We start from the raw sequence: 27,211 nt of genomic DNA on the forward strand, positions 1-27,211 counted from the left end.
TAAAAGGACAGAATTAGCTGATGGTATCACACACAATGGGACACCTATCAGCTAATAATTTTATTGGTATGTGGAATGTCTTGTGGAAGGTTTTCACCACTATACCATGTGCATGGCGACCGTACTCTTTCACTACACCTTGCACTGAATGTTTCAAGCTGGGACGCTTGGCAGTGGACTGGCTATGAATACTGACTTGATAGAAAAGCAGCCTGATTTATTGTATTATTTATATAGCGCTTACTACCCCTATGTTGCACACTGAAGTGCTTGCCCACATGGGCAGCATACTACATCTGAACAGTAAGCGGTCTAGCAAGAAAAGAAACTGTAGTAGCCTCACAGAATCAAGCAATAAGCTGAGCAGCGACCAATGAAATGAGGATACCTAGCACCATGGGGGTGGGGGGTACGAGGCGCACTAGCCCCATCCCAAAGTGGCAAATAAAGTGAGGTACTCTGATCCTATGTTATCTACAGACAAACAAACCTCCCATGTCATCCACAGGTGTATCCACACGGTTCTCAAAAATGTTCATGCTCTACCAGAAATAACCCCTGCCCTCTAACAGATCGCACCTAATTTACTAGCTAAAGTCATAACAGTACACGGACCATACATCACACACCATGTGCTCCCACAGTGTTAAGCATTCCAATTGCTACCCGGTTTTATATTGCATTACCTTGTATAAACTGAAGTTTCTTTAATTGTTCCCGAATAGGTTAGCCTCATTAGGTTCCAATCACCCAGCCTAATCAGGTCTATCTGGTGTTTATTTTGTAGAAAACTTTACTGCCTGGATCACACGGTATATACACTAATGGTTCCAAGCATTGTGTAGATCATAGTATACCTGTTTGATCCTGAAAAATTACCACAGATCGTTGACTAACCTAGGGAAGAAACATGTTGACCTCATGATATTAATAAGCCACTAGAGATCATTGCCTCCATCGGTGGCACACATTCTTTTAATTGGACAGGCGGACTCAGTGAAGTCTTTAATTTTTTGATCCACCTGATCCCTTTTTAGTCACCTACATTTACACCCTCTCCCTGGACATCTACACCAAGGGACCTTCACTGACACTTCACATACGCCTTTGGATAAACAAACAATCTCTGCCAAACAGCCCCCTAGAGAATGCCCAATCATTGCAGCACCGGCTCGACGAGGAACAAAGCCCTAGGAGAAAGCAGGACTCGCAAGAGTGTGCGAGGGCTCCTAATTCAATGATGAACCACCCCTCTGGTTCCTTATTTTCTCTGGCCTGTCAAAACCCATTACCTTCCACCTCTATAGGAACTGCATGCCCATGTACGGACAGGTATTCGATTGCAGCATGTATGCTGGACCTTCGTGTGCTCTTGGTCAATCCCCCCCCCCCCCTTGTTGCAATAGATTATTAGTATGGTGGCTCAGCCGTGGGATCCTTAACTGCAAGTAGCGGTTGGCACTTGTCCAAGTAAACACGATACTTTACATGTTATTTTTCATTCCAAAGACCTCCACCTCTTCACCTTCCTACTGACCTCAGCTACACACTACCTATTCAAAGCGCAATAATGGAGGAGAACTAGGGGCTCGATTTCGGGGACGACATGGTCTCTGAGATCCTTAAGACCCCCCTCCCTATTGGGGATAGACGGAACAACTCCATCGGTCAGTCAATCTGATGATTGGAAATCAGCGTAGTAGTGAAAAGACAATGGGTGAAGATAGCTCCATGGTGCAATCATGACAGTACCCAAGGGCAAACATCTCACCCAACCTACTATTGATGTCCAATATCCCCCATATCTTCCTTGAAGAGGCAAACTTTTGAATAGCATGTCCCAGGTGGCCTGGAAGTGCACTAGGGACTGGCTAATACTGATCATTAATACCTCCAAACCCCTGGGTGATGCAATACTGATCAGAACTCAAATAGCAGATGGGGCACTCAAGACAAGTATCCAACTATCAGCATACAAAACCAGATTGGAAGAGATTAATAAGGAAATCTCAGAAAATAAGGATTATCTGCGGAAGGTGAAAAATCAATACATTTCAGAAGGATTTATAAAGAAAATTGACAAAGTAAAAATGTATCACATTCCCTCAAAGAAGACTGTCCACAGTAGGAGATACTTCATCGGATGAGAGCCATTCTTCCCGAAAAGGAAAATCTTCCTAATCCAATAGTTATTCAAGTACCGACAGTTGGGGTATGAGCTTCAGGGGTGGCAGAAGAGGCACTAGTGCCATTTCACAATTACAGGATGCCAATGTTTCAGGCACCACCATTCTGGCAATACCCCATTTTCCCGCAAGGGCAACCACTCTTCCCTCATCAATTCAACCAGTCCTTTTTAGACAGGGCAGAGGACGAGGGGAAAGAAGGACAACAGGTCCAGTGGCAAGAGCCCCCACAACAGCAGGTACTCGTGAGGAGTTGAACGGGCAAGACAAATTGTCAACCTGTCCAAGAGACCCCCAACTGCTCTAGAGACTAAAGTCCTGAAGAAAGGCCTGGGGTTTGTGCCTACACCTAAAATTGACAACTTCAGGGAGAACTGTGAACTCCACAATTTCTTCTGAAAGATAAGACTGAAAGCTAATTTCCAAGACAAACCAACACCACAACGTACAGACTCCAGTCTAAGGGACCCCTCTAGGTTCACTCCCACGAGCAACATGACACCAGTTGAAGCACTACATTTTTAACCAAGTCCTGAAAGAAATTTTCTAACAGGAGTGGTTCTACCTTCCAGAATCTCTCAAAAGCCAAACGATTAGCGTTAAAATACTTAGTAAACAACACGCAGATCACCATAAAACAGGCAGACAAGGTGGCGCCATAGCCATCATGTCGACTGCGGATTACGATGCTGTATGCATTCATCAGCTAGCTAACATGGTACACTCTGGTGGCTACCAAACCCACTAAACTGCCTAGCACTACGATTGTTTCTTTGGTCTCTACAGCAAAGACTAATAACTGATTCAGCAAGCATGAGGCGGAATTCCTAATCAATACCCAACCGAGGACTCCCTACTTTTATGTCCTCCCAAAAATCCATAAAGGCATTAACCCGCCAACTGGCCGACCGATTGTGTCAGGCATGGATTCCCTACTTGAACCCTTATCCAAGTTCTGGGACTATTATTTGCAACCCCTAGTGAAAACAACCTCCTTTTTTGCAAGATACCCACTATGTACTCCGGTTCATTGAAGATACACCAGATACATACCAAATCGACTTGCTTGTCTCACTAGACGTGGAGACCCTTTATACCAATATCCCCCAGACCGCTACTTTAGAAGTGTAGAAGGCCCTACATTTTGTAAATTGGACGGCTGGAACCCCAGTGAGCTTCATAATGGAACGCACTACACTAGCAGACTGAAAACTTTTTCCACTATGGTGACCAAATATAACAAAACCCAGGGGACTTCTATGGGCAGCACATTTGAGCAAAGTCTGGCCTGTTTATACATGGCAGCCTTTGAAGATGAAACTCTTCTCAAACACTAGTTCATATTAGGTTCCTATAAGTTTGCCTAATCAGGTCTATCTGGTGTATTTTTTTGGGAGAACACTTTACTGCTTGGATCACATGCTATATACGGATGGTTCCAAGCATTGTGTATGTAGATCATAGTTAACAGATCATTGTTGACCTCATGATGTTAGCCACTAGAGACCATGGGTAGCACACATTTTTTTTTTAATTGGACAGGTAAACTAATTGAATAGTCTTTAATCTTGTGATCCACCTGATCCCTTTTTTAGTCACCTGCACTCTCCGTGCACATCTACACCAAGGGCCCTACACAGACACTTAACATACGGCTTTGGATAAAAGATCTCGGCCAAAGAGCCCCCTGCAGGGTGCCAGACGAGCATTCTAGCGCTTGCTCGACAACAAGCAAAGCCCTATGATAAAGCGTGACTCCCAGAGTGTGCGAGGGCTCTTAATCCAATAAGGAACCACCCTCCTGGTTCCTTATTTTTTCTGGCCAGTTAGAAAGAAGTACTTCCCTTCCACCTCTATAGGGACTGCATACCCATTTACTGACAAGATATACTACCAACACAGATAGAGGTGCACCACACAACAAGAAAAAATGAGATTGGCTCTACATTGCAGTTGCTTCGGATGTACATTTGTATATTCACACTTTTTTTGTATCTTTTGTAGATACGTTTTTTATGTGCACAACACTTGATGCTAGAGGCTCACGGGTTTGAAAACCACTCTTGGGTGTGTATGTTGCTGTCCTTGGGAAGAGAGTATATTTTTATAGGCATCTTTCAACCTTGGGGTGTTGCATACTTTTGAGGGTTTCAGTCTTAGGATATTCATGTATCTTGGAAGCACATTATACTAATGCATTGTTTTTCTTAATTGTATGTTTGTCTGCTGGAACCTTGGAGTTTGTATACAAGTGAAAATAAAAAGAACTGGAACACTTTGAATGGGAATCTTATGAAAAGAAATTGTGGGGCATCTGTTTAGTGTGTTAATATTCCCATATTCTCTGTTTGTAAAATAATTAGATCAGCCCTAAAACATGCTGTCAAACCCTGCATCAGTGCTTAATTTCAGCCTGTGCGTTCTGGTGCTCGGCACCGGCTCCTAATGGTCAACACCATACTTGGAACAGTCCAACACATGGTGGTGCTGCTCATCTCATTTAGATGTTGATCAGAACTGTAGTTTAGGAATACAATATACATTAAAATTGCTAATACCTGCCTCCCCAGCCATACCTTTAGCTTTGGGGACCTGGAATAATCGGAACGGTCACATTTACATGCAAGAGAGATGGTTAGTAGTGGTTTTGGCAATGTTGACAAGGGCGATGTGTGGTGCAAGCAGCAGTGGCCTCCTGTTCAGAGCCCTGGCACTTCATATTTTACAAATTAAGCACTGCCCTGCGTGCACCTTTAATTCAAGTACATAAAACTAGAAGGAAGAAAGGGAAGCACCAACCTTATTTTAGAGACATCCCTAAACAACAAAACTCAAGCAGAATTTTAGACCAGTCTTTCGTGCTGCTACCTTCTATAACAAAGGATCATTTTGTTGGCCCCCTCAAGAAAAGCAGTGTACTAATAAAGTGTAAACTTTGTGACATGGGCCTTAAATATGCACTACTCTAGTCAACCAAATAAATGACACAAACCTATTTCTTTCCCAAATCAGAAGCAGCATGGGATTGGGATAAGATACAAAACTAATGGAAACATCAGAAAAGTAGGTTATGCCCAAAAACAGACGAAGGGTATCAAAACAGTGATGGATGAAATGCCAGACTTAGTCTCCGCTACTGGCAATCGCCCTGGGCCGCATCCCAATTTTTTTTTGCCTACCATGCCACCTAAATTTGCACCTGGCCATATGCATATCAGTCTTGAACCTGCTCCAATGGGAACAGTCCATCCCGAATTGCCAGGCCAGGTCCTTCCTGAAGCGGAATACAAGCAAAGCAGAACTGGTTTAATTTTATTCAGCTCAGACGCCAGGTATATATTAGTTCCAGTGGCACAGCCCAAACGGAGCTTAATCACTGAGGTGGTCAACTCAGGTATTCCATTAATCACCAGGTTTTTGATGCCCAAAGAAAGCCTCAGAGGAAGAAATAAGCATAGCACACATAAAAGGCAGATTTAGTCATCCTTGCTAAAACGAGTACCAGACAAAAAGATAGAAGCTGTAGGAGGTAGCTGCCACCTTATGTGATTCAACACAGCCAACCACACCAGAACACACGGATGTATCCAGTGATTATGCTAAACAGACACCATCACACATGTCCAGTGAAACGGAGGACCAGCCAAAGGTAACCCAGCAATCCCGTGAGGATTTAATCAGAAAGTCCCAATGGTCCTCAATACACGGACAAAATGGCATCCTCTGGGAGATTAACACCCAAAATATATACTGTAGAGATGCTAAACGCCCACACAAATTAGTCAGCAAATGTAGAATATGGGGGTAAGGGGCGGGGAACGTAACCAACGTATACGTTTAACATGAGTATAGATCCTCAGTCCCAATGGTTTACCCCACTTCGATACATTATTTTAAACTGGTTGTTGTGGAGTCAGATTCTGAACCACAGTCAATACAAGTATAGATTTGGGGAGGTGGGGAGGGAGTGGGGATTCAGATATCAAGTCCTTCTAGTTAGTACTAGCAAAGAATCAGTGCTGTCTCATGCAGTTCAGGCTCCTTTCCTTATCACGTACTAGAATATTATACAGATCTGGTGATACACCTGGGTTGACTGTACAAGGTGACACCTGGACACCATAATTAGGAACCAGCATATGCATTTGTTTACTTCATATCTAGGCTGCCCGGTTTTAGGTTTAAACCTATGATAACTGATAAAACCCCACCGGAAGGGGAAAAAGCCCTCACCAGTGTAAACATATAAACACTGAAAAAACCCCTGCACAACCACAAACTAAATGACATTCAAAGAAAAGGCGAGTGAAAGAATAATTTTTATTTCTTCCTGAATGGGCCAATACAATGCAACTTTGTCATACAAGGTAGCAGTAAGAAAGACTGGGCTAACATTCTGCTTGAGTTGTTGTTTAAGGATGTCACTAAAACATTGTTTCTTCATCCTTTTTTCAGTTTTGTGGTCTTTGGTCTAAAGATACAGGGGTTAGAAGCATGTTTTAGGTGTTTATTTTATAAACTGTAAAGAATCAGGAAATATCTAAATCAGATTAGATTTTTTTGGCTACGTTTGAGTCTTTCACCGATAGGAAAAATGCAGGTTTCATAAGAATCTCTCAATATGTGCAATCACATTTACCCACAGAGAATGGGTAAAAACCCTTGATACATCAGCCCCCTTTTCTAGTGAGTCAGTATTGATAGTAGGTGAATTACGAAACACCCCAGGCTTTAAACATTCAATGCAAGGTATAGTAACGGGTATATGTGAAAAGAGTGCAGTCACAAAGCATCTGGGATACTGGTGAAAACAGGACACCAGACTTTTGGAAAACATGGAATGCACGGTCACTTGGAATGCTGCTGCAAAAAGTTCTTACCAAGTTCAACAAAGATTAAGTGATCTTGTTTGTATTTGCAGTGATTCAGCTACGTATATGAAAAAGTTGTGATGACCTGTCAAAATTGATACCTGAGCTGAAGTGCTTTCCTGTAAGAGATCCTTGCCACTTGTTAGATGGCAATCTGAAAGCATCTTTACAATCTTCAGAGTTAATGAAGAAAGCTATTGACTTTAGTCCATTCTGGTGCACTGTTATGCGTGGGAACTAAAACACAGTTATCATTTTGTGCTTTGTGTGGCATCCCAACTGTGTCACTTAGCTGGTGGTTCCCACTCCTAGAGGCCATGAATGCTATATTATCCATGTGCGAACCGTTTGCAGAACTTTTGCTGAGTGATGATGCAAGCGGCAAGAAATGTGAAGATGTAAGGTCACATATTGATGAAAAAGTACTCTACTGCATTCTTAGATTTTTACAGGAATGCATGACTGCTGTAGTGGACATAATTAAAAAAACTAGAGTCTGAAAACACCCTTGTCTGCTAAGTGTTCAACATAATTTGTGTAGATGTGAAACATCTTCTTGAGAGTAAGCTGGGTGACACTTTTAGGGCCAGATGTGTGAAGAATTGCTTTTGAAATTCCATAATAGCGAATTGTACCGATTCGCTATTATGGAATTTCAAAATGCAATGTAGGTTTCGCAATAATAGCAATTCCTACATATTCCTTAATTGTGCATCGCAAATTGCGATTCGCTATTGGGGAATGCCTTCCCATTCATTCCTATGGGCCTTCCACAGGAATGAATTGGAAGACATTGGCAATTTGCAAGTACCAAATAGGTACTCGCAAATTGCGAATGCAATTTCAAGGGTGATGAGGGGCCAAAAGGCCACCCTGTTGCACCTCCTAAAAGGTAAGTGTGTACATGTGGCACACATACATGCCCGCATGTATGCCATATGGCACCTTGAAAAATGCAAAAAAGTGCATTTTAAATGGAAATCGCATATTACTACCAAATTGAAGATGGTGGTAATTTGCGATTCCTTAAAGGCAAGTCGCAAATCTTTTTGGCTTCCTGCGTTTCGTTTGAGGAATCCAAAATTGCGATTCTTTAAATGCATTCGCAAAATAGAAAATCGTAATTTTTTGCGATTCCCTATTGGGAAGAAGCATCCCAAAATGATTTTTTCCCGTTCGCAAACGGGTCCATTCTGAGAATCGGCTCGTTTGCGAACGGGAAAAACGCTTCATACATACGGCCCTTAGTGACTTTGGCACTGCAACATGTTCCATGTTAGAGTGCTTGCCACTTGGTAAGCAAAGAAATGTTGAGGAGCAATTCAGGAACATTTATTTTACAATGTATGAGAAACATACCTTCACCAACCATGACATTTGAAGTCAATGAGGCCTTTCTGTGGTACTCTGCACAGGTTATAGATCCCTTCTGTAAAGGGAAATTTTCTCCGGAGTTTCAAAAGTGCTGCCAAATTTTTGACAGCTTCAAAAACTGAAGGAATATGTGCCCAGTTCAATGCACATGTTGCAGAACCTGTCAAAGAGAATCACAAACTTCAGGTGTACCAGTATTGGCATGAAAAGCTTTGCCAGTGCCAGAGTTAGCAAATTGTCTACTGGCTACTTTGGTGTTGCCGGTCTCCAGTGCCAATGGAGAGGGCCTTTTCACAGATAAGAGTTTACATGAGAAGGAAAGAGTGAGCGTGCATGACCAAACACTCACTGAAGAACTATTGTACGGTGTACTATGATAAGTTTGATTTGTAAAAATGCATTTGGACCTCATATACACTGTACCTACACGGTCTATGTACCGTGCACTATTAGTGCAGAAAGCAAGCAATAATAAAAGCAAAAAGTTCCATAAACACTGGAAAAACACAGTTTGTTGTATTGAATGGTGCGATAATGTGTAACCACTTTTTTTTTTAAGGTATTGAAATCAGTGGAAAACACTGAAAACACCCCACCAGAATTTACCAAAAATAGAAACTGAAAACAGGAAAGCCTATTCATATCATAGCGAGCATCTTAGAGACAACAATCCTTATACAATGGGGCAGATTTTGAGACACTTGCCAAATGCCCCCCATCCATTAGACCACCATGAGAGCCAAGGAAAATAAGGTTATGGACTGCTGCAGTTTTAGGTTTGACTGGTGGATTATTTGCCCTCGGATAAGCAGTTAGCAAGTTTAAAAGGACAGATGGAATCGCAGACCATTGATAGAAACAGAGGTACGGGATAACATTTAATATGGGGCTACAGCTAATCACACATTCGCGTTCCTGACAAGATCTTACCACAGAATTCGCCCTGTTCATTCACAGGCCCCACTAAATAAAGCAATAAGGATCTGGAATGGCCACAGTGAAGGCTCGATAAAGAAAAGGCCTAAGTATGCTTTCCTAAAATGTAGGAGTAGATATATTGCATACAAGCAGAAGTTTCACCTGACTGTGGCAAAAGGCAAGAAACTTTAACCCTGCTCTCTTTGGGTCCAGACGGTGGAGTCTCTCCTCTTCTTTGGAGTGCGGAGTAGCAAAGAAGGTAAGCAGGGTGCTGTTCTGGAATCCATGGTAATGAGGGACAACCTTTCTCAGGGAAGGGGCACATGTCTGGAGGACCAGTTTGTCTGGGTAAAAGGTGGTATATGGAGGGTGCACCAAGAGCGCTTGGAGCTCGATGAGCCTCCTGGACGATGTTATGGCCACTAGAAAGGCAGTTTTGGTCAACAGCTTAAGAGGACAATTGTGTAAAGGCTCAAAGGGGCACACGTAAGACATTAAGGACCAGGTTGAGGTGCCACTGAGGCATGATAAAGTGCTTTGGTGAAAACATGTAGGCCTCTAAGGATCCTAGCCGCAATCGGTGACAAAGATAAAGTTGATCTGGCAACCCTAAAAACAGATGGGAGATGGGTAACCCTTAACTGTGCCCAAAACAGAGTCCTGCTGGAAACAAAAGAACTAGTGAGGTGTAGACATGGGGGAGGAGTCTACATTGTGAGAGGCACATAAGGATACAAACGTTTCCCGAAGGAAGGCATATGCATTTTTTTGGGAGGGCAGTCTGGCAGCTAAAACAGACTTAGGGAGGAAGGTTGAATGCCATAAACTGTCGCTGCTCAATCTCCATGCATGAAGGTGCTCAGGTTCGGGTGCATGACCCTGCCCTATTGCTGTGACATAAGATCCTCCTGACAGGACTGATTATCATGGTCAATAGCTCAGGATACCAGAATCTCCGTGCCCAATCCAGAGCCACAAGAATGACTCTGGGCCCAGTCGTTCATGATCTTCTTGAGAACTCTGGGCTGGAGCCATATAGGTGGAAAGGCTTAAAAAGGGAGGCCAGCGCTCCACTAGAGACGAAAAGCTGCTTTAAGCAAGAGCCACCTTGGGAACTCCGAGCGCAGAACCGCTGACACTGCGCATTCTCATGGCAGCAAACTGATATACCCAAGGCTCTTTCCACTGCTGAAAGATCTTGAACCACCTCTGGGGAAGAGATGCCATTTGTGATCCGCTCGGCATCTTCAGAAGAGTTTGTCCACTCTGGTCACAGAGCACGCCAGGTGTTGAACCACCAGGGAAATGCCCTGATGATCCAGCCATGTCCAGAGGCACAGGGCCACAGGGCGGGGTCGTGGACCCGGTGTCCAGTTTGTTGCAGTGGTGTTGTCCATGAACACCTGCACCAGCCTTCCTTTGATCGAAAGAAGAAAGTCTTTGAACGCTAATCAGATCAACCAAAGCTTGAACAGGTTTAAGTGAAGCTTGGCCTCTGTTTGAGGTGGAGATCAGAGGTCTCTGGTCCCCACCTCAAAGTTACCACTCCAGCCCATAAGTGACACATTGGTCACTATAGTCAACTCTGGTTGGGGAAGGAAGAGGTGTCTGCCACTGACCCAATCAGTTTGTTAAGACACTGCAGATCCTTTGCAGTTTCCTCTGAGATCTGGGCCATGTTTGAGATTCCCCTGATGCTGCACCCACTGGACCTTCAAGTCCCACTGTAGAGCCCACATATGCCAGCAGGCAGGAGTCATTAGCAGGATGCAGAAGACCATGAGGCCCAACAGCCTCAGAGACAGTTGCACCAAACTCCAGAATAGAGGCTGAAACAGCATCATAGCCCGAATATTCTGGACTCGCTGCTCAGGAGGATAGGTCCAAAACTGTCCAGAACAGCTCCGATGAAAGGAAACGTCTGAGACGGAGTCAGGTGTGACTTTGGCATGTTGATCGTGAACCCCAGTGAAGTTCGGCATAGTTTGAAGGTGGGAGCAAACTGTCCTGGGGCACGCCTGCCTTAAACAAATCAGTTGTTGAGGTAAGGGGGAAGACTGAAATCCCTGACCTCCGTAGATTAGTTTTGACCACCGCCATAACATCTGAACACTTAAGTAGGACTGGTAAAGCCGAAGGAGAGTACAGTGAACTGAAATTGCTCGTGGCCCACCATGAACCGCACATAGAATCTGTGGGCTAGCAGGATGGGGATGTGGAAATACACATCCTGCAAGTCCAACGCTACCATCACATCTCCCGGATCCAGGACAGACAAAACTTGGGCGAACTGGACCATTTTGAGGTTCTCCTTTAAGAGTTTGAGAAGGTGCAGATCTAAGATACGATAGAGTACTCAGGCTTTCTTTGGCACCAGAAAGTAGCAGGAACAACAACCACAATATACTTCTGATGCTAGTACCCACTCTATGGCTCTCTTGGCCTAGAGAGCCTGCTTTTCTTGATGGAGCAAGGAGATGGTCCTGTGTCAGCTGGTCGTAAGTGAGTGGAGGGGGTGTCACAGAGGGGAAGGAGTCACCCCTTTGAACTATCTGTAGTACTCAGTCGGGTGTTACTGACCACCCCCAGTGGGGGAGGTGATGGAGTATCCTACCTCCTACTGGGGGACCATGATGGTCTAAGGATGGACTAACAAAGCTTGGAGGCAGCGGCTGCTGGTTGGGGCTACAAGGTGGTGGACTGACCAAACCGCTGGCCGCCTAACCGATGGGAGGGTCGCAGGGACCTGCACCATCTGCCACAAAAAAAACTGGGAAGCCTGTTGGGAGGGTATGGGCATTGCTAGAGACCCCCTTCATAGCCACGAAAGGGTCAGAAGCTGATTGAGGTGGATGAGTGGCCATAGACTCAAGCTCAAGGACCTGGCCGTTGTTCTGCTGTCCTCAAGTATGCCAGCTCTGACCCAGATTGGTCTCCAAATAGGCAATAGCCATCAAATGGCATGTCCATGAGGGAACCCCCTCACCCCAAAAAAAGAACAGATGTTCTTAGCTAGATGTGGTACTACAAGGCCACTGACGAACTTGCTCTGCCTAGCTTGTTGGTCATGTCAAGTTCACACCCGATGGAAAACCTTGCTGCATCTCTCCCATCAGCAACCTTCTGAGAGTATATGTTCAGGACTCCAGGACCATAGGCAGCACTTGTGCAACCAAATCCCAGAAGAATGTCGCAATAGGCTTGCAGTGTTCACCAACCGCTGTGCCAGACTGGTAAGAGAATGTTCAAGTCCACCAAAGGTGTCCAGCCTCTTGGATTCCCTTTCTGGTGGAGTGGTAGGGAATGCACCAGGTTGACTGCGAGATGAGGAGACTTTGACCACCAAGCTCCCCGGGGTGGGGTGCTAGCTAAGGAAACTGGAATCCCCAAGAGCGGGGCATTGGCTGTAGGCACTTGTCCCATTCACAGGAGGCCCTGTGCAGGGCAAGGACCAGGCGTCAAGTAGGTCATCTGCAAGGGCTTCATTAAATGAGAAAAAGGTAGAGAACAGCTCCCGACTGAGGCACCTCTGCCAAAACATTAGGTTTGACTGACATGGAGGGCAGGTTAAGATCCAGAACCTCCACCTCCCTGTACACCACCATGGCAGAGAAGACTCCCTCCTCTTTAGCCACAAGAGGGGAAAAACCAGACCAGTGTCAGGTGAGGCATTTAACCCACTGGCCTCACCCAGTTCCTCATACCAGTGGTCCTCCTCAACTGGTTCCACTCTACAAGGGTCCATAGACCCCATCCAAACATCTCCCGCTTCAGGCCTATCCAATAAATAAATGCAAAAAGAACAGATGGACGGAATGCGGAATTAAACATGCATCCCCAGTCGCAGATCTGGGTGGACAGGTTTCGGTGTAACTTCTCCCACTCCCACCCCCACCCCCCCCCCCGCCAATTCACAGGACTAGAGGGATGATGCTCCCTTGTCTCATTGGATGACTGACAGACATGGCTAAGTCCAAGAATGCTAAGACTTTGACTTCATGTGTGACTTAACAGAGTTGAGGACTTTGAACGCAACGAGGAACGTCAAGACTGGCTCCAGGAATAGTTACTGGACGTCCCATGCGAACAGGACCTTGAACATAATTAAGTCTAACGACGTTTGGCGTGAGGTGATTGCTCCATCAGCACCTTTGGGTGCATGGTGCAGCAGTGATGCCCCTGCTCCAGACACCAAAAACACACCAAGTCGGGAGTCTGTCACCGACATTTGCTTGCGACAAGCCCCACATGGTATGAAACTAGCCGTTTTCATAGATTACATCATACCAGGAGAAAAATCACAGAAAAGGGTCAACAAAAAGTCGAAAAAGGCCAGTCAAAAGTGACTGAGAGGTAGCTCGGATCAGCACTATCTGGTGCACAAATGGACAGTGCGCCAAGGTGGCACCCATTTAGGTACTGTGCAGGTCGCTTCCAGAATGAATAACACTGATGTAGAACTGAACAGTGCTGTACCACAGGGTTACTGCTTAAAAGTCTTCTGGATGTAGTCCGACGCCTGGGGAATTCAAAGGTAACTAATCTGTGGCTAGAAGTCTATCAGATACACCCGCACAAGGTCTCACATAAGGCCAGATTCAGATCTATTCTGTTTCACAGATACAATTCCTGAAAGACTAAACCCAAACTTTCCAGAGCAAATTGTCCAGATGCCACACACCAGCAGCTGTTATTGAACAAATGTAAGGACTACCCCACCATGGGGTCCCACTGGATATGGACGGAGCAGCATTTGCCTTTATGACAGGACAGCAGGATATATAAACTCTTGTAAGTTGTACCATAGGTCTTAATCATCCCCCAAAAAACAACGAGGTTCTCCCCCATGACCATGCAATGAACAGGACACTCCAAATGGAAGAGAGCATTTTCCTTGTAGAGAAAAGAGGCCAGGGTTCTAAGGAAACACATGGCTAACCAATAGGCTGAGTCAATATTTACCCTGAAAAAGAAATCTAGTGAATATGCCAGACTGCTGCTGAGCCCAAATTTAAACAGATCAGATCATGACATTTCTCAACATGACATGACTGGGAAGTTTTTTGGAGAAGGCGACTCTCTCCACCCTCCCCCCTCCCCCCCCCCCCACACCTGCTCCACCAAAAACGATTACATACTGCTTTCTAAAAATAGGTGTACACTATAATGTAGCCGTCTCACCATTGTATATTAAGGAACTAAGGTTTTATTTAGTGCAGAATAATGGCATAAGCTTGTTAATGCAAAGAGCATTATAAATGAACCAGTCAGTGATTTGTGTTCCTCCTCTTTTTCAAGTTGACCTTCTAAATGAATCTGACCGCTATTGAATCCTCATCACTTGCAGAAGTGCCGTCACGTCATACCTATGCGGAGTCTCCAATTTCTAACTAAGGAAAACAACTTCTTTAAACACTGTATTGCCTGAGAGACTAGTCGGACACAGATGAAATCTACAAGAACAGGGGATCTGGTTAGATCACTCAAAAAAACTGAACACACACCACACACGAAGGGTATTGCAGAATTTCACGTCAGAATGGCCAAAAAGATCAGTGTTAACTTTGTGTCTTGTAGGGAGTATCATGAACTTATAAGTGTTACTGTGGAAGACAAAGCAAGCTTTGAAGCACCATTTTCACACTCCTCTAAAAACAAAAAGTTTTCTAAAAACAAATTGATATATTGAACATACTGAGACCTCTTTATTCCTCTCTCCTTTCAAATCCCCTTTTACCAAGTGTCGCCCTCATGTGCCTTCCACTCTCCAAAAGGAAACTACTGTTCAGGACTTAAATTTTATTCGACTCTAGGTGTTGAAAAACAAATACATTCATATAAAGTCGAAGAGATTTTGCCTGAAGAATGATTCCATTTGAAACCGTGAGGAAGGGTTTCATGATTTATTGCAGTGTCAAACAGAAAGCTGACAAAGAGCGGCTGGACTCCCTGAGAACTGAAAAGTAATTCAATCATTTACCATAAATTTAAAGGAATGATATTTAACCGGCAATTTAACAAAGGGAACAAAACCTCTGAGATTAATCATTTAAGAGGTCTCTATGTAACCAGAAGGAATGGTTTAAAAACCAGATTGTAGCAAATACAAAACCATAAATGTCTTGATGCTTGCCCCAACACAAGGATAAACAAATAAAAACGCAATAGGTTTTACCTGTGGCTAATCGTGGTCTGGGACTCGTGGCCCTAGAAATAAGTCACAGAAAACGGTCCTAGCACGACTGAAGCAATTCTAGAGTTATAAATGTTACATACATTGAAACACATACAAAAAACAAAAAAGACTAAGCAGAAACAATAGCTTACAGAAAGCCAGAAAAATAAAGCAGCCCACGATAGAGGCATGCCACAGCCTCCAACACCAACCACTTCGGGACCACACAAGGTGGAAAACATTCCATGAATTAACAAATAAGCAATACGAGATCAAGTGGGAGACTATTCAATGAAAACAGAGTAATAAGCCTCCCAGTTTTTCATTACCACCGATTGTTACACATTTAAAACGCTGGGATGGCACATCTGCATACCAGTTTGTGAAACTGGTGCCAACCACTTGTGTTAAATCTAAACAGCAGACGCAACTGCCACCTGACCACTGTTAAGTGATGACTAACAAAAGGCGGACAAATTGCTTTTAGGGCAATCGCACAGACCCAGAGGCGACTCGCTGCCAATAGTTCAGACTGTACCCTGCATGGGGAGAAATAAAAGTCTTCAGAGGAGATCGGCGCAGTGAAGCCACGTTGAAGATTTATTTTTGATTTCACAAGATGTCAACCACATCGTAAACCATTAAAAACTTTCTCAGAAACCCTGGAACGGGAATCAGAATTTCCAAGAACAAAACAAGAGTTGCCAACAAAAACTGTACGAAAACAAAACCCTTGCGAATTCAGCGATACCAAGCGTTTACTTTTTTCCCGCCATTTTATTAAGTTATCGCGTTGCTTCGTAAATCAGATCTTCTCAGCTTAGTAGATAGTAGGAATATTCATTCTGAAAAGACAAATTAGGACTCCAGGTGCAAACTCTGACTTGCAAGCTAGCAATTGTTGCAAGCATTGTGGTTCAATTTCCTAATTTGACCACTGCGCGAATGCATGCAACTCACTGGTTCAGGACTACCTGCTTTGCGAATTTATACAGGTGCTTGGACAGATGGCTGCTCTCACAATCACAGTTGGCAAGTACACTGTGTCCAAGGTCTGTAACTTCCCCCTGCCCCCTTGAAGACTATGGGCAATCATAACATTCAGCTCTGCTCATTGAATATAAATTGGGTCCATCAGTGACCCATACCAAAAAAAGAGACACATACCTGATAATAAGGGAGTAAAAACTGATCCGGCCCACCCGTTAAAGCCATCTGCTCTTTTGGTATTGTCAACTGCTCTCAGTCCGTCAACTCCTGCAAAGAAAGAATAATCAAGTGATCAAACCTGTAGCAGAGGATGTACAATGTTCACATACCTTTCACTTCGTTAAGCTATTCCATAAATACTAGCCGACACATTCCTGTGGCCAAAACATTCGGTCTCGGACGTGACAGAGGGCTGCATTGATGTCAGCCGGGTAGAAGTCAGGAGGATCGGGGAAGGGAGGCGGCGCAAGTGTAGGTGAATCAACGCATATACATAAAGTGGCTGAATTGCACAATTTAGACCAGAAAACCTTGGATTAATCCCAGTTTCTCCACTTAACCAAATTGTGTGATCATAGGCAATTGTTTTATTTCACTTTCCCTCCTTTTTAGTGCTCGGCTGTGGACAGAGCATGTGCAGTCTCGAATATTTTGTGGGCATCATATCAGCCTGCCCATAGGCTTCCAATTCGCTGGCTCAAGCGTGGCTCTCCTATTTTTTCCCCCATTTGTCAACAGTATGCATGCATAACACCTCCTGTGTTTGTCCCTCACAGAGAGCATGGACCCATTACTACTATCCATCCACACTTCCCATTTTAGCAACTGTTTTACAGACTACTATTTTGTGTTAAAGAACACTTAAACACGAGCGCTTGTGGTTGCACTCGCTTCAAGCATTTTCTGTAAACAGGTCTGTAAATCCTGTTCCCATCTAGTCAAATTTGCTGTGCATTCAAATCTAGTAGTGAAATATCAGGCACTGATTTCCAAGGGCGCCCATATACTTCTTTCTCTGACTTCAAAGTGAGGGAATTTGCAGCCCATGGACATGGTTTCGTATCATTGGTCTTCCTCATTCTGGCTTAGTAAGGTGGTCCAGCGGTCTTTCACCATTTTTACTTATGCAATTACATACACTCAAACACCCTTACAGATGACGGGTACGGCTGTATAACAAGACTTTGAAAGCAGACTTGCCTACCTCATTTTCATGCATATACATGCGCTTCAAAATGAAACATGGGTCCTGTATATAAACAGGTTAGGAGTCTCCAACCTTTTCTGTAATACGAGCTACTTAGGTTAATAAAACTCATGCTGAACTACTAATATTATTAGTCTTGTATAGTGACCACATTGGACAAGATTTCTCAAACTGCCAGCCTACACAAGACTGTCAGCAGTGACCACCTCTGTGCATCAGGCAGGGTTGCCAGTAATAATGCAAAATATGCATTACACAGGTTGTGGCATTTCAAACAGATAAAGCTTAGCAGTCCTAGTATCAAAGCCTCTGGTGTCAAGGTTATAATAAGAGTAATACCACCCCACACAATATAATGTGTCACTCAAATAGCTTTAAATATATTTTAAAAATTCTAACTTTTTCTTCAAACATTAGCTTAAATGATCTGAAAATACAACATATTTTCATCTCGAATACAACTTTTTCAATTTTAGTATACTTATGTTAATTCAACCAAGGAAAAGCCTCTAATTTAGTTGGCTGGTCTGCACACAGGAGAGCTACATACATGTACCTGGACAGCTACTAGTAGCTCACGAGCTACTCCGTTTTCTCACACGCTTAAATTATTTGATGGATTACAGTAACTGTTACACACAGTTTTTGAAGGCAGTCTCGATTACGTGAGTTTATATATGCATAAACTGAAACCTGGGCCCTGTGAAATATGGACACTGTATGTACTTAGAGACTCCTTCAGTTTGTTTCCCTTAACCAAATGTGGGCACCCTGCACATAGCTCTGCTTTAGCTTTACCTGAGCCTAAAATTCTCTATATTTTGGAAAAATGTTTACAGACAGATATCTGATCAATTATCACACAAGAGGACCTCGAAATACAGGACTTCAGGATGTGTGCTATACAAAAACCATCTCCTGTGTTTGATTTAATAACCTTTAATCTTATTTATGTACAATAGTACCTTCAGGCCACCCAAAGTGTGCACATAACTGACTTGCCTCTTAATTTACTATAGGCATTGTCGTCAAGGGAGCTGGAGGGATGAGAAAGAATGTTTCTAAATTCAGGTTTGAAAACTCCCTTAAAAATAATAAAAAAATAAAAGAAAAACTCTTCAATGTACTGATCTAGTCTGACGTACTAAGGTGAAAGGATTCTGCATGTTAATGAAATATAGGTTTTGAATTTTGAAGAGACTCATTGTATCACTTTTGCTGCAGGTCTTAAAAAATGAAGGTGGTCAAACGTAAGGCAGTCTAGGACAACCACAGTTTCCCTTTCTTTAAGGAAAAACTAACCTTCAAATAAACGAAGGTCTGATTATTTAGCACATGTTCGAGCCAAGTCGAGTATAGATCAGTCCAGAGCTGCTGTTGGCCAGAGGCTCGCATGTAAACGTAAGGTGGGCCGCAGGCAGCCCCCAGGACGTACGTTTGAATGAGTATCACTGTTATTCAATGTTGTACAAAGCAAATTTAGCCTGTTTTAGTAAGCGTAGCCTTGTTCTAAAGTTGGCACAACAATGCGGAACTGCACAAGTTAGTGAAGGCAACCATTTTATCCTCGCTTACCATACCTTGTTCAAAGTCTCACATTCTTACCATAAAGAAGAGTCAGGCACTTGTTCATTGGTGCCCATCTGTAGTTTTCACTGTACCACATCACACGTTCTTCCATCCATTCAGTGCAACACCAAAATATACAGAGTTTAGGGTTACGTGCTCCAATTGATATGGGGCAAAGCTCTAGTCCAGAGATATGGCAAACCGTACTTGGGTTATTTTTCATGCAAGCAAAATATATATATTTTTTTTTTTATTAAAAATGTTAGACTTGTGAGCTGTAAGTGTCTGTTTTCTTTCACACAGTAAAGACTCAACAACGCAGCCAAGCAGTTAACTGTAAACTACAGGATTAGAAGGTGTGTAACCTCCGATCTTCCTTTACAGACAGTAAATTCTTCTTCGACCAACCCCGCCCCAAATTTCTAAACACCTGTACAGTGCAAGTTAAATGCAAATGCCCTAGCCTTCCCATGAATATGTGGATGGAGTTTTGAGTGTAAAACAAAAAAAATAACACATGATAGTTTGCTATTTAATGTATGCAATCAGTGTGGTTACCTTCCCACCTATACCAATACAGCTGTATTTTGGTTGGTGCCTACAAAAACATACCAGCTCTAAATCCTGAGTGACTAGAAGCATGAATCCTTCACCCCCAAAAGCTCACTCAAAAGTGTGATATCTCCTTGGTGTGGGGGCAGGCAGGTGATCTCAAAAGGGAAGCCACTATAATTTCCTCTTTTCAGAAGTCAGACCTCTTGGTACAGTACAGAAAACAGCTTGAACCAATGGAAGTTGGATCCTTGAGCCAAGAGAGACCTCCCAGATAGTTTATTTGAAAGTAACAACCTGACTACTGAAGTGGTTTCCTTATAGAAAACAGGAGGTGCTGTAAGAACCTTCAACAGAAAAGTAAAGAACTAAATGACAGGCAGTATGCAATATCGCATGTGAAGTTTTCATGGCAGCAAGTGGCACGCAGTGAGGTCTCTTGTGGGTACGGTAATTTATCACCGTTTTCTTGGTGGTCTCAAGCAGCACTAACTCCAGCTGAGTGACCAAGTTCCTCTTCTTGTACCCTCGCAAAGTCTTTCAAGCATTCAAGTTACTCTCAGAAGTGGTAGCTAATTTGGGACTAAATTTGACAGCTCCTCGGGGCTGGATTGTCACTAAATAGGATTGATAGAGCAAGGTAAAGATAGCCGACCACAGATCTGACCTCCCTTAAAGACCATGACAGGTATCTCATTTGGGCCGGATTTTCCTGCCACTCTGATCTTCAGCATAATTGAAACAATATTTTTTGTGATCTCCACCCCAGAGCCTTGGACCTCCAGACTGGTACGGAAGACATCAGATTCAAGGTCAATTAAGTGGTTAACAGATTTTGTATATGCAGGGTCGACTGCTGTTCAGTCGTGATGGCATGGATTCTAGCTGTAGTGGGACTGGTTTTATTCTTAGGATATCTCCATAGGTCTGCTTGCCCCGGTTTATCCATTAATGTGTGTACCCTCACCCATTCAATTTCCAACTGCTCCCATTTTGCTCCACATACCATTTGCTTAGGTTGTTTATAGAGGACGCACAATTTAGTTTTTAGATCTTCTTTTGTTTTTCCGTGGCGGCTCGCAGGGAACAGGGGTGGCCTGCTTCTCTTCCAGGCGATGTCCGAACCAGGAAGCAGTAGGGGAGAGGATTTGGCCCGAACCAGGAAGCAGTAGGGGAGAGGATGTGGCCCCAGCGGCTAGGGCGGTCAACCGCAAATCTGGGGAACCGGGTTAGAGTCTCGGCAATGACGCTCAACATCCTGCGATTCTGGGCAAACCTTAATCTCCCCGTGCCCAACACAAATGAATGTGTCCTTTTGGAACACAACTGGTGCTCATGTAAAGCGCTCCAAAACCTTTGGGTCAGGTTTGCACTATATAAAACTCAGAAAAGCAACTGGTTAACCTCGAACTGCAATACGAGTGCAGTTACCGTGGTCGTCCTTAAAAGTGCTCTGCTTGGTCTTGTGCTGCATGAGGATTCACTGCCATTAATTGCCGTTGTGTGGTCCCAGGTTTAGTGGGAGCACAAGAAGGCAAGAACTGGTGATAGAGGCCTCCCCCCTGCCGCACAAGTAGTTTTAAAGTAATGTCCAAGAGTGTGTTTGCCTTGAGTAAACCGTTCACGGTGCCAAAAAAATGCCAATACCAATGCCAGGCCCACTCCAAAGCCCTGCCTAATCATAGCACTTTGGGTAGCGGCTCCTCCAATATGACAGGAAGTAACAGCACCCCACTATTATTGTGCTGCAAGGGCCTAAGGAGCCTAGTACTCTGGAGGCAGCAGGTGGCTCTTGGTTACTCTCAAGCCCCACCCTAGGACACCTCGTCAGGTTTGCAGAGCTGAGGAGTTCAGGGGCTCTGCATCGCTCACTGCCCATCTGCAGCTCCAGAGTGTCTCGGGGATCTAACATCTGGCAGTACCTGGGGCACAGCCCTCGGGACGGACCTCCAGCAATGTGGCAGATACAGGCAGTAAGTGAGTCATCTCGGTCCCCTGGCCTAATCGCCAACATCTCACTCCACGCACCCGCCGAGAATGAGCTCCCTCTCCTCTCATCTCATCTCCCCAGCAGCAGCTATAGCAGAAGCACTTCGTGCTGGGGGTACTTTGTGGCAGTCTAGAAAGGCAGGCTTCAGTCAGTATCCCCCAGACGCCACCAGGCGAGCCTCGTGGGCTAGGACAATGCAGAAAACAGCACAGTATTGTCGCCCCTGCCGTTTCTCTAGTACGTCTGGAGGTCTCAGCACTCCACGATGTCCAGAGCACAGCCCCCACAGTGGACTCAAAGCATTGTGGTAGGGGAAAGCGTTCACCTTTGCTTCTCATATTTGTGCCTCAGCTTGTCAATCTTGTTTTCATCCATGCCATGGAGCATAGCTTCTACCATATCTTTTGATGCACCTACCCATCAAGCATGACCCTTCCTGTCCACACTGACAGCATTATTCCACCACATCTGCTGCTCAGATCCACAAGCAGCTACCTCGAAAAGCTAATTTGAGCAGGTACATCTCAGTCCTAGATGTTTAAGCTTTATGTGCCAATCCTATCTCCATGCATTACCTTGCCAACAGATTCATACTAAAGATAGCATTGTGTGGAAAAAGGCGTTTACACTCCTCCAATGCACTAACCACCAGTTTGACTTTTTACATAACTTCGCTGCAAATAATGCAGATTACTATGGCGTGCGATCCTATTTCCTCCCTTGGTGCAATTTAGTCTCCGCCCTATTTACGTCATGTACATACAATTATGCACTCATACAACATTCATATTCAATAGGTGGTTTAACCTAATTAACACGTGTAACACCTTTAAATGAATTAGTATTATGTAACCACTGTAATCAAAGAGTTTAAACACAAGTGTATTAAAATGATCAATAGAATGATGTAATCATATTCATTGCATTTTTAGGTTTAAGGATTGGTTGCTTTTATTCAGAATGCTGTAACATGCATCCATTTTTGATTCTAGAGTTAACTTAGCCTGACATTAGGCCCGAACTGAAACATTTACCTTCACGCTGCCAGTGTGCGTTTTTCTCTTTTGTAGGTGTGTTATGTTTAGGATTAGCTAGTGAAAAGCTTATTGTATGTATTAGACGACTGATAGTGAGGCCTGGGAAGAGAAAGTTGCCAACAATTGTGAGCTACCAATGAGAGAAGGCCTTCAGTTCATGGTGTACCAGAAGGTAGCAACGTTCAGGACAACTGCAACATACCCAATTATGTGACGATGGGAACTTGGATATCCTCGTTCAACAGGAGTCAGTATACTCCTCAATTGGTTCTCAGTGGTGGGAATGAGATATGGATGTTCCAGAAGCTTTTGAGTGCATTTTCAAATTTGTCTTTTATAGTTAAGCAGATTTCATTCAGACTGCGAGAGAAAACCAATCTCATTCTGCAGGGTTTTTTGGGGTATAAAGCTTCGTGCTGAACACTTCCCAAAATTCTACTGAAGTTCGACCCTATTCTGGGAACTTCTATACTGCTTTTAGAAAAAAAAACCTATTAAATTTGGTCTTTGTTTATTTTTATATTAAAAAGGGTATTTTTATGGAACACCTTATTGCAGTAATCTGTTAGTTTGCATTTTGGTCGGTTAATAGTTTGCATCTTATTAAGTCTTAATTTGCTACAAAACTTTGGTCTCCAGACCATATTGTTATATCGTTTAAATTTATTTCTGCTATCCATATATACTAATTGGATTAAGGTTCCAAAATAAACCTTTGTTACATTTATTGCTCTTTGGTCTTCATTGTGAGGTTATACAGGATTGAAAAGTATTTCTGATGTTCTCTCTTACATTGCTTCAAGTGGACTAATAAAGGTTCATACAAACAATTGGGAAATAGGTCTGTTAATTTCAGGAAGAGACCGAGTTTGATGTCTACACTCAGTCAAGTGGCAACAGTTGGACGATTAATCACTTAAGGGTAGGGAGTTAGAATGCTAATTGATAAAATTCATAGCTTCCCAAACCCAGCCCAAGTCCTTAAAGCCCATGTCCCATCGGTTCAGAATGAGTTTCGGTAGCTGCGGAGAGTACACGGAGTGATGTAGATCAAACGTGTGGTATTGCGGCATGACAGTGTGTTGAGTTGTGTAGATGAGCTTAGTGCAGAGCAGTTGAAGTAGTCATCAGACTTGTCGCGGGCCAAGATCACGGAATGGAATAGGGTATATTGTGGGGTAACTGGCCAGCTAAGTTTTGTGGTGTCAGTCGTTCGGTGCCATCGACTGCACAATTGAGATAAGGAACTATAAATCGGTGGCGAGTGCCAACAGCGATTTGTGTAGCTGGATTCTGTTGCACAAAGGAGAAGCTGCATTAGTTAACGTGATTTCCCATAGGCCGAGATTTCATCTGGTGCTCGAGTAACTTGGAAAGCGTTACTCCGGACTATTTATTACGTGATTGAAAACTTTGATTTCTTTAGTGGAGAAGATTAGTTCACTTTACTTGCTTAGGATTGCGAGAAGTTGCATTCAGGAAAATTGCAAAGGAAGGGAATCCCTGAAAGAAACGAGAAGTGAGTGTGGGTCGCACTAGAATCGGATGGTTGGTATGGATGGCATGCTGTTATTGGGTGTTACGTCATTGAGAGCCACACTGCGATAGGTTAGGGCAGAAGGTGCCTGCTGAGATTGGTTACTAGGGTCAGATAATTGTTAACTGGGGTTGGGTAAGGATGGTCGTTCGCTGAAATAAAATCTTTGTTCCTTGACAGTTGAAATCGCACACAGGAAGGGTTTCAGAGCCAGTAGAAACATGATCGGAGGACATTTAAATATTCCTGTCTGGGAAACCTAAGCGCCACCACCAGAAAGCACAGGAGGCCATTATAGGACCTTAAATGTAGGGCTTCACATCTGCATTTGACCGAGTCTTAGGCATAAGATCAGAGAAAAAAGGTGCATTGATGTTTCCTAGATATGGCACATTTAATTTTAAAATAATTGACAATTTGAGAAGAATATTGTATGATTATGAGCCACCACCTAGACCTGCACAATATGAAGCACAATGCTTGGAAGCATGCTACCCACGCTAAAAATGTTCACTATCATCAGGATAAAGCAGTATTTAGTTATTCTGAAACAAAATGTGAAGCACAGCAACAAGATTGGTGAACAGAAATAATGGAGGGAACTAGGCTGTACCCCGCATTAACAAATGTAGGAACCCCAGAAAAAGACCAGAGGAGAGGGAAAGACATGATGTACAAGGGTTCAGGAGATGGCAATTCTAGCAATTACTTTTTGAATGTGCAGTGCTCCCTACTGGAGAAATTTCAGGGATATGTGACCTATAAGTCCCAGTTCCAAACGCGCTATAAGCGATAACTTCCTCTAACTGTTGGTCCCACAGTCCCTATGTAAAATCCAGAATCATCTGGGGGAATGATAGATTCTTTGACAGCATTAATTGGAGAGGATACTGTTCCTATGGCCCGACTTAGTCTGGATTAAAGGAGTTCTTCCCATCCCTCCCCAAGGCTTGCCTGTCGTAAAATGCCCCTGCATCAACATTAAACAAGTCAGGACTCAATCCTATAGAGGAGCCTGCCCGGATATCTCGAAATTCTCCTAAATGCATTCAGAATTCACGACGGCATGTATCAAGCAGTAGTTCGAAAGGAGGAATAATGTTCAACACCCCATGATTGCAAAGAGGTGTTGGTTCCCAAGAGACCAAAAATGTTGTTAGATTCTTTAATGGGTCACACGGAGGCGCTGTCAAATTTCGGAATCGAACAAAGAAATTCAGCTGCCAGTGAAAGACAGTGGAGACGGTCAGGCTAATGTTGGAATTGGATTGATTCCAGTAAACTTTCAATTCCCCCCCCCCTCCCCCCCCCTCGCATAGACACTCATTGCGGGGGTCTTACACAACGTGCAGGTCAAGCCCATGACAAGCTTTCAGAATAATCTTGTTGAGCTCTATATCGTATTCTCTGGTTTAAGTCCTTACAGGTGAGTTACAATGTGTGTAATGAGCAGGAGTGTCTAAGGGATGAAACTGCAGATCATGGAAGTGAATGGCAATATACGGAAGGAGAGAGTTAGATAAGCGGGAAAGCAGATGAACCAAAAAAGAGACCAGAAGAAATCAAAAGGTAGCATTTGCCACAGGGAGTACAGGAGAACCAGACAGTCTCTCTACAGATGAAGAGGGAACATGGAATTTCTGCTTGAAAGAAGTGCCAGGTGGAGGTTATGTTCATGTACAATGGAGCAGGAGTGATCTTGCTGTATTGAGGGAAAGTCCAGTAATATGGTACACCAAGGTTGAAAGTTTGGTTAAAATTTCACAAGTATTCTGGGTTGATTTGAATATCCTTTTCATCATTGTAGAAGCAAGCCATTTGTGGGTTGATTGTAGGGGGGGGGGGGGGGGGGTTCATTGGCAAGAGACAGCACCTCCTAGAAATCGGATACCACATGCAACCTTGCCTCAGGGGAGTGATTAAGTATAGACAAGTAATTACGTTGTTGAAAGAAAAGAATACTTGAGAAGGATATGGACTGGCTAATGTTACAGGCAACACCCAAGACCCCAAGAAACTACATGCTTTTTACAAAAGATAGCTGCAAGTGTTCAAACAGCATAGCAGGATGAAGAAAGCCACAGTAAGAGCTATGGGAAGCGGTGTCCAGGTTTGTGATGGGATTGTGGCCCGAGATTAGTCCGATTCTGCAGCATTTGATCTGGTGGTGAAATAGGTCAATTGATGAGATCTTGAGGTATGCGCAAAATTGTAGTGATGAACTAGACACGAGACAGAACAGATTAAAAGAAAAGTTCATGCTGGCCCAGATGAAAGCAACACAGGGGAAACCAGAGTCAGCCATTTGCAGGTAATGGGAGTGAAATGCAAGGAGTTGCATACCAACAGGGAGAACCTTGGATGCAAGGTGAAAATGATGAACCACAGGGTAAAAGTCGTGGTGTTCCAAATGACCCCAATACTGGGATGGATACTGTAAAATTGGAGATCTAATACTGGTTATTATTTTAACAAATTGAGGCACTGGAAGTAGGAGTGCCACCTTAACCCTAATAGGCGGATGAACAAAAATCCAGGGTTTGTGCAGACTTAAAATGATAACCTAACACAGCTACAGAACATTCCACTGCAGACAGTTTCAAGTACTAACATGCCACAAGTTCTAGTAATGCACATTCCACAAGCCCTCATGCATCAGCCGAATATTAATTGTGCAATACAAACTAGGTTCCAAAATGTAATCAGAACTCTCCAGAATCAAAACATATTTCAACAGTTCCCCACGTTGGACTCATTTGAGGGATTATGGACCTTACCAGTCACAAGGACGGTGCTGGGGGAGTG

General features: G+C 43.7%; 1 protein-coding gene across 7 annotated transcripts in view; it reads right to left on the reverse strand.

The window, feature by feature from the left end:
• The window catches only part of GRB10 (growth factor receptor bound protein 10), a 642,351-nt gene that overhangs the window by 517,854 nt on the left and 97,286 nt on the right, over positions 1–27,211 (reverse strand). For all 7 annotated transcript variants that reach the window (XM_085607304.1, XM_085607303.1, XM_085607300.1 and 4 more), the window contains exon 2: positions 16,692–16,781. In XM_085607304.1, coding sequence (XP_085463430.1) covers positions 16,692–16,739 — 48 coding nt within the window. In that variant the 5' untranslated portion in view covers positions 16,740–16,781. The remainder of the gene's footprint in view (positions 1–16,691; positions 16,782–27,211) is intronic.

Source organism: Triturus cristatus, chromosome 5_2 (assembly GCF_964204655.1).
Source record: "Triturus cristatus chromosome 5_2, aTriCri1.1, whole genome shotgun sequence".
Classification (NCBI taxonomy): domain Eukaryota; kingdom Metazoa; phylum Chordata; class Amphibia; order Caudata; family Salamandridae; genus Triturus; species Triturus cristatus.